We start from the raw sequence: 9,171 nt of genomic DNA on the forward strand, positions 1-9,171 counted from the left end.
TAACCAAACTCTCAAACGTTGGTGGGGGAAGACTTTGTTCGCAACAGAATATATAAGGTGGAGAGAAATTCTACAGAAGGTGGTGTATAAATACAACATAACTTGTCATCGCGGAACTGGAAAGTCACCATTTTGGTTAGTCTCTTTTTATTTACCCAGTCTATTTTACGGAATAACGGGTTTTAATATTTTGCCATGTGGAGGCGAAGAAGAAGAGATTAACTCAGAATCGGAAGAAACGGAATTATCCTTAGAAGTAAAAACTCATAATTAAAAGTATAAAAGAAAAGTTACAGAAGACGCAAATAAAAATTTTCGAAAAAAAGATATCACAATTGGAGATAATGTTACAATTAAAATTGATTTCGATAAAAATATAAAAACAAGAAAATATCCACTCACTAGTTTTTTTAGCAAGGAACAATTTCTAGTAGTGGAAGAAGTTTCTCTGCATTCCGTTCTCGTTGAGAATTGCACATCTGGTGAAAGGAAGACAATTCCAAAGTCAATGATTAAAAAAATTAACTTTTAAAAAATTACATTTTCATTTTATATTCAATCAATTTGTAATGTTTTTTAAAAAATGTTTCATAATATAAGTGAACTTTTGCTTTGTTTTATTCGACATAGGAGACGTTGCTTCTATACTGGAAGAAGGTCATCTCGTCTAAACCCTTTTCGTCACATAAATAAGGACCGGAAGAGTTTGCACAGAATCATATGTAGCGGTTAAATACAGACTCTGTTGAAAATTGAATTTATATTATACGAGACTGTTTGGGACAATGTTTGTAAATTTTATTATCTATTTTTATGTTTAGTTTCGGTTTTCGATTTAGTCAATATCTATATTTTATAGTCTTTTTAGCAATCAACAAATAGTTATAAAACTAAAGGATTTGAATTGAATTAATTGAGGTTAATTGTGAAAAAAAATTCGCATAGAGTAATCTTACATTTTTATGTTCGTTACTATGACGCTCAATCACCTGATTGATGAAAATTTCTTTGTTTAATTTCCGCGTTCTTGTTAACTGAGTTACTTTTTTCAAATTTTAATAATTTAAAAAATTATTGAATTAACAAAAGTAATCATTAAGAATTTCAGATCTTAAACAAAGAATTTAGATGATTTGGAGTGATAAATCCGATTTCAATTTAAACGGATATTTGTTTTCTAGTATGATTTTTATGATATTTTTCAGACGACTCAATTATACGGTGTTGATCTGCCAGAGTCCTCACAGCAGCACGGATTCCACCTTCCAAAAGTTTTCGACGGATCGCACTTCGTAGTCTTTGAGTGTCAGAGATAGGCTTCTCATTTTGGGATTTGTAGGTAGGCTTTTCTGAGTCTGCGAATAGGTTCCTTGAGAAGAATGTGCGGATGTTCTCCTTTACTAATGACGTAAGTGATTTCTCTTCTTTCAACACGACTATTTTCCACGACCGACTGGACTGAGTGTGCTTTCAATTTCTTGCATTTCTTTATTCCGTACTGACGACAGACGTGTAGATGTATGCATCTGACAATTTCATTGTGTCTTCGCATGTATGACCCGTGAAGCATTCTGCTACATCGAGTAGCTAGGTGATCCACGGTTTTTCTTGCCGAGCCGCAATGGTTACAATTAGGCTTTGCCTCTCCGAAAAACAAATTGCGATCCTGGGCCAAGCAATATAGTGCCTCGGCCTTTGGGCCATTGTTCCCATTGGCTAGCCATACATTGGACTCCACGATATCAGCACTCGGTTCCTGAATGCATTTAAACAGCGTTGAATGTATCATCTTAGATTTAATGGTGTCCATTAGTCTTTTCTTCTGGCACTCCTTAATAAGGTTTACATCCAATTTTGATTGGTCTTCCAGATTGTACTTGAGAGCGAGAAATCTTGCAATCGTGGTCATATGTGTTTTCTTTTCTCTCAAGACCCGCAAGATTCCTGCTCTTCTGAGGCACAACGAGGCTTTTCTTTCAAGGTCGGAGAGAAATTGGAGCAGGATGCATTCGCACTTATTGGAAATTGAGATTAAGCCTCTTCCAAAACCATTTCTGCCGAGATATAATCTTTCTTTATTAGCGGGCTTCAGATGGATTCGTAAAGTAGTTAGAATGCGACGAATTACCAGATCAATGGCATCAAACTCACTCGGTTCAATGTCGATCAATCCGATATAGTAGTTGTAGAGAGAGAGTGCATATTCGTTTATCGCTTTAAAGAGGTTTACTGCACTTAACTTTGTTTTTGCAAGACTCTCGATTCTCTCTTTCACGTTTCGAGCAATTGTTTTCATTACCTCGATTTTCTTGACATCACTTCCTCTATCCTCCAAGACTCCCAGGTATCGATACCCAGCACACCCATCCAGACATTTTGTATCTTTCACATAGTCCAGGTTAGTCGCAGACTTTTCCGAGTTCCTCTTGAGGCCAACGGCATCAAAATATTCATCGACATCTTCCATCATTTTTAGAACGGTGTCTTCTTTCTCAGCAATTATTTTCAGGTCGTCAATAAACAACAAATGGTTTGTTGAATATGAAACCGTGAACGGGTCATTTTGACCTATACGCACCTTCGGGAACTTCATATTCAAGCTCCTACTTAACGGATCCATTACCAGAGTGAAGAGTTGTGGAGAGAGTGAGTTGATGAATATGTGAATAATGTTCTTCATAGATATGTCTTTGATGAATATGTGAAATTAATTTACTTGATGAATATGTGAATAATGTTCTTCATAGATATGTCTATTGCTAATGGCTTGCAAAAAACATATGCCCTTCAAAAAGATTGTTTTTGGTTTCAAAATCAATAATTAACAAATTATTCAAGAATGATTATATTTAAATATCAGTTCTAGCATCCGAATATTTATATCGATTTCCGTCTCGATTTTCTTTACAGGCTGGGCCATATTTGTGATCAGGAAGAAACAAAGAACATATTCGCTGAAACTTAGTTTATAAAAATACTTTTTTTCAATAAAAAAATCTTGGATGATCCTATATGCGGCATATATTGGAATACATATCACTGGGGATAGCAACACTCCCCACCCTAAAAAGCGCGCAAACGTTGGAGGAACGACTCCATTAATCGTAAAATCTTCAAATGTATATATTGAAAAAACAAAAATCGTCTTAAAGTGACAATACATTCATACGATTAATCCAATAGGACACGTAAAAGACCAACTAAATACCCAATAGTAATTCGGCTTGAATCCCATCATCATTTGATAGTCTTTATTAAAGTTTTTAATTCCATAAATCCAAAAAACTGATACCACCTCAAAAATAGCGATTACTATGAGCGATAGGCCGCAACTGGTGTCAATCAGCAGGATTACCCAATAAATTTCCCCCAAAATAATAACTAGAAAAATAAAACTTGTGTTGTCTGTGGAATACTAAGTACAAAACCAATAATGGAACAAGTCAAAGTTGTAATTGTTATCCATTTTTTCAAAAAAGAAAAACAATCAAAAAGGATTGAAATAGCCGTGTCAAACATGCCAAACTACAATGCATCACAAAGCAAATACCTGACTGTCTAGTCCCACCATTATGATCATAAGAAACGTCAAGGATGACCAGAATTGGGCTCCAGGCAATAATGACAGCACTTCAGGGTATACAATAAATATCAGACCAGCACCTGAGGTAGTGAGTGGATTAATAAAACCGTCGAGAATGACTTTGTCGACGCTGATTCCAGTCTGATAACTCAGGTGTCCGACAACGGCGAAAACTGCAAAGCCAGCATAAAAACTCGTGCAGCAATTAACTAGAGCGCATATTATGGCATCTTTGTTAAAGTTGTAGTGGAAATTATTGTATGAAGAATAAAACATCAACGAACCAAATCCAATACCCAAAGAAGCAAATATCTGAAATGCCGCTCCAATCCAAACCTATATATACAGAAATGAGACAATACGGATCCTTTCTTGAGTTCATTCCAAGTCGGACTTATATAATATATAATCCCCTTATATGCATTTTTTAGCATAGCTCCTCGAACTAAAAGAATAGTTAACAACAAATAAGGGAGAGTAGCCGTGAGATAGACCGCCTTTTTATTAATGAATAATACCTTTCCGCTACTTTTTATTCCTCTAATAAAACAGACAAAAACCAAAGCCCACTCGACAAAATTAGCTCCTAGGAGGCTATAAACGACATGGCCAGTGTTTCCAATGCTGTCACTTTTGTCTAATATTTTATACCTTCGTTAAAAAATCAAAATCATACATCCAAAATTCTTCAGCAGCGGAGACCGGCCTAAATGTACTGCAATTAAAATGAGTCCAAAGATTGTTTAAAATTTGCTCAGAAAATGCGTTATTGTCCAGTAGGAATTGCTTGGTGGATTCATTGTCGCATATTAAGTTTTTATTTATTGATTCTAGAATATTCATAAAAAGATACTTAGGGTCAACAGTCCAGGAATGTCCACAGTTGAGTTTGTAAGTCTATTCACGCAATTTTCTGTATTCCAAGGATTGTTACATTCCTTCCAAGGCAAATTGGTTTTCAAAGAATAATAAAAGTATAGAATCGCATATGAAATGACTGTATTGGAGTACGATGAAACATTAAATGAAATCACACACATCCCATATCCGATTCCTCTCATTATTGAGACCATCGCAAATGAATTTACTGGACGACTTGAACTGAATTGTCCAATAGCAAATTCCATGTTCAATAACGGAATCCCAATTATAAATAGAAATATAAAATACGGTACAAGAAAGCCACCTAATTATTAAGCAAAATAGAGACAACCTCCTCCGTTAGAGTAGGCCTTGTAAGGAAACCGCCAAATGTTCCCAAGGCCGACTGCATATCCAATGACGGACAAAACAAATTCAATTTGATTTGACCATTTCTCGTTCATGAATAAGAATTGGATGAATATTTATAAAATCAAAATTCTATGTAATTTAGGTTAGCAATAATTTATTGTTACTAATCAAACTAAAATAAAAAACTAATAATATTAATAAAATACATCAATCAGGAAGGAAAAATATGGCAATATTGTTTTAAAAAAATAAACTGCTTCACTCTATTTTAAATTTCGAAGAGTCCCGGGAATCAAGACTGAAATTAGTAGAATAAAACAAAAAATTTGACTTTTATAACAAATAAGAGTCAATGAGTATTATCATTGATAATTGACCAAAAATAAAAAAACAAGTGATAAAACAGCTTTTATCTAAATATTATTAACTGGAAAAAATAGTTTTGTTGTCACCGACAAATTAAAGCAGCTTTTTACCTGTAAACTAAAAAATATTTCATGTATTTAAGTGATGATTTACAAAAATATGATTTAACTGAAGTTTCTTTTCACTGTAGCCTTAGTTTAACTGCTTTTTTTCTCTATTTTTTCTTCAAAAACGGAGACTGTCAATATATTATGTTGTGGATTGAGTAAACATCACTAAACTAAGTAAAACTAAATATGCGTTCTGTTTAAAGGTTTTGTTGATCAAGAAAACAAATAAAATAAATTTATTCGTTAAAATATATATAACTGTTCATGTTTATATTTCTCATGAAGACATTTTTCGTTTAAACGAATCCAAAGCAGATATCATCAGGACAATTAATTGAATTTTGTTCCATTTTTTCTCCACAAAATGAACAATTTGTTTCCTGATAGTTCGTTTCGATTTCTTCAATATTTTTTTCTAAAAATTTCGACAAATCGAGAAAAACATTGTCTTCTAATTTCTTTTTTCTAATCTGAAATATTTTTTCGTAGCGAGTGTGCAGCCATTCACGGTAACTCGAAATTGACTCCCACAAATAATCAATTCTTTTACTTTCACGTTCTGGGAAAAAATAACTAAATTAATTTTCCATTATAAATTTTACCTGCAAATAATTCTACGAAAACGTAAAAAATATGATTCGGCAATGCAGGAAAGAATAATCACAAAAAACACAAGTAAATTTGTTTAATGATGATTATTGGTGTTTGCACAGGATTGGAAATGCACTCAGTGTTCTCAAAAGAGAAAGATTCACTTTCAAGAATTTTGACAAGCTATAAATGTTTATAACATAAAAATACGCCAAGTAAATTTCCGATGTACTTTTTTACACCCTCGTGGTTAATTTTGACATCCTCAGATTTCAGGTTGGATGCCGTAGTTGTTTTTATTCCTCCAACAAAAATCTCTCTAAATTCCATAATGATGTAGTAGAGTAAATAGTCGGCCAGAATCATCACATTGACTGGAATGATCCACAAGAATGTTATTTTTATGATATTTGTGAACAATGTGGTTTTTTCGAATGAAGTCATTTTTGCTGCCTTCACGTCAATGTATTTTTCTTTTTCAGCACTTTTCAGCGGCAATATTTGTCTTCCTTTTTTCTAATAGATAAACCCAATAAATATACATTTTTAAACACGATAGCATCTTTTTTCCTGAATTTCTGAGTAATATAATTGTTGTCAAATTGTATATCAGTCAAGGAACCAACGTAGTACTCGAGGGCTTCTTTATACATTGTCACAAAAATGAAGGACATAAACACTTAAACAAATCAAAGGAAGGCAATAGAAGAGCTTTTGAATATCCCAAACATTCTCCGAATTTTAGTGCCAAGTTTATTCCACGTGAACCTTGCTAGTGGTTCTTGTGTTCGAATGATAGTGATCTGTACATTTGTAAAAATAAAATGTACTTTGACGGTTGTGCGATCTCTAAGTTCTTTTCCGATTGTTTCTTCTATGTAGTCGTTAGGAAAATGACTTTCGTCAAACAGTTTGTTGTCGAAAGATTGCTCACGCTCACACAACCTTCCGGAATTGCTCATGCAAAGGTCCAAGTCAAATGCTCCGATTCCTCCAAAAAAATGCAAATATCGAGCACCATAAATGCTCGACATTTTTTTGACACAATGCTCCTCCGCTTTCCTGATATAATTAAGGATAATTACAGTTGGATGTCTCGACACAATTTTTCTGCTTTTGACATAAGATTTGAGAGCATGACTGGTTTTGAAAAGTCTGTTTTCTTTTTTGTCTTTTTTTCAGCTTCCATTTCACTCTAAAAAATATTTCAGAAACAATCCAACTTTTGTTTTAATGTACATCACGTCTTTAAATCCAAACAAGTCAAGGGCTCCTTCTTTTTCTTCTCTGTGCATGCTCACTGTCGATCTGTGGAATCGAGAAAACATATCCATCATCGATTGCACTTTCTTCCCACTCGAAGCCTTTATTGCATCAACCTAAAATTAAAAAATAGAGAAAACAAGGCAGGTAGTAGCCGAGGTCACTTCCTGTGCGTTGTTGTATATATATCCATTGAATTTGCAAGAAAAAGTGTAATAATGAAACTAAATAATAAAAGTCGTCCCTGATGGCCGCTGATCTTGATCAGTGAGAGCATAAAAATACATCTGGCACGGACACTGAAAGCAAATCTCATCATCGATATGGACGCAATCACGATTTTGATAATAAAATTAAAAAACTTGGATTTAAATTAAATGGACATACTTGTTGTCCTTTGACATTAGAAATTACAAATTTGTGGACACATAATGTGTAGACGAATCCTCCAATCACCCCCAGGAGACATTTTAGTCCCCAGAGATTGGATGACGTGAACATCATTATTTTTATAATTTGAAAAATTGTCGAAAAAAGTTGAAACGAGCAATCTTTGAGTTTATTTACGCGTTCCATTGTGTTGGTATTATTTTGATGCTTTTATGTCAGGGTCCGAAGGTGTGCCTGTGCCTTAAATGTGTCATCTTAATAATAAAATGGTATGGTGTGTGTCTGTCTGTCTGTCTGTCTGTGTGTCTGTCTGTGTGTCTGTCTGTCTGTCTGTCTGTGTGTGCACACCAACTTCAAATTGGCAATACGATGTCCTCGACTTACATGATGAGGTCCTTAAAACCTTCCCCCCAAAAAAATAAAAAAAAAATTTTCTGCATTTTGGTTAAAATGAACAACTACAATGTCCTCGACTTACATGATGAAGTCCTTAAAACCTTCCCCCCCAAAAAAATTAAAAAAAAATTTTCTGCATTTTGGTTAAAATGAACAACTACAATGTCCTCGACTTACATGATGAAGTCCTTAAAACCTTCCCCCCCAAAAAAAATTAAAAAAAAATTTTCTGCATTTTGGTTAAAATGAACAACTACAATGTCCTCGACTTACATGATGAAGTCCTTGAAACCTTCCCTCCCAAAAAAAATTAAAAAAAAAATTTCTGCATTTTGGTTAAAATGAACAACTACAATGTCCTCGACTTACATGATGAAGTCCTTAAAACCTTCCCCCCCAAAAAAAATTAAAAAAAAATTTTCTGCATTTTGGTTAAAATGAACAACTACAATGTCCTCGACTTACATGATGAAGTCCTTAAAACCTTCCCCCCCAAAAAAATTAAAAAAAAATTTTCTGCATTTTGGTTAAAATGAACAACTACAATGTCCTCGACTTACATGATGAAGTCCTTAAAACCTTCCCCCCCAAAAAAATTAAAAAAAAATTTTCTGCATTTTGGTTAAAATGAACAACTACAATGTCCTCGACTTACATGATGAAGTCCTTAAAACCTTCCCTCCCAAAAAAAATTAAAAAAAAATTTTCTGCATTTTGGTTAAAATGAACAACTACAATGTCCTCGACTTACATGATGAAGTCCTTAAAACCTTCCCCCCAAAAAATCAAAAAATTATTTTCTGCATTTTGATTAAAATGAACAACGCGAATGTCCTCGACATTCATGATGAGGTCCATTAAAACCTTCAAGGCAAAAATCTCACGTATTAAGAATATCCTTGATGAAAACGACAGCGAGAATATTAACAATGATGAACTCCCAATTATTCGCGATAAAGAAATTCAATTCATCCTATGTTTTTCTCTTTAAAATTAAATGCATATATCATTATCGACCATGAATCAAAATTAAAGCTATTATCATATTTGACTTTGACAGAATGTGCAATCACAGATTGCACGACTTTGAATAGAGTGTGCAATTAACAGATTTTGAAAAACCACTTTGATAGTTGAAACCACATTAGCACAACCATTAACACAATTTACCACCAATTGACGCACGACCTTGAATAGAGTGTGCAATTAACAGATTTTGAAAAACACTTTGATAGTTGA

At 33.7% G+C, this 9,171-nt stretch overlaps 1 protein-coding gene across 1 annotated transcript; it reads right to left on the minus strand.

Moving 5' to 3' along the window:
- Window positions 1-1,321: 1,321 nt before the first annotated feature.
- Window positions 1,322-2,593, minus strand: LOC115231701. The gene has a single exon (XM_029801666.1). The coding sequence runs from the start codon at window positions 2,591-2,593 to the stop codon at window positions 1,322-1,324; it is 1,272 nt and encodes a 423-aa protein (XP_029657526.1).
- Between the last annotated feature and the right edge of the window lie 6,578 nt (window positions 2,594-9,171).

This window comes from Octopus sinensis, unplaced genomic scaffold (assembly GCF_006345805.1).
Source record: "Octopus sinensis unplaced genomic scaffold, ASM634580v1 Contig18750, whole genome shotgun sequence".
Taxonomy (NCBI): Eukaryota; Metazoa; Mollusca; class Cephalopoda; order Octopoda; family Octopodidae; genus Octopus; species Octopus sinensis.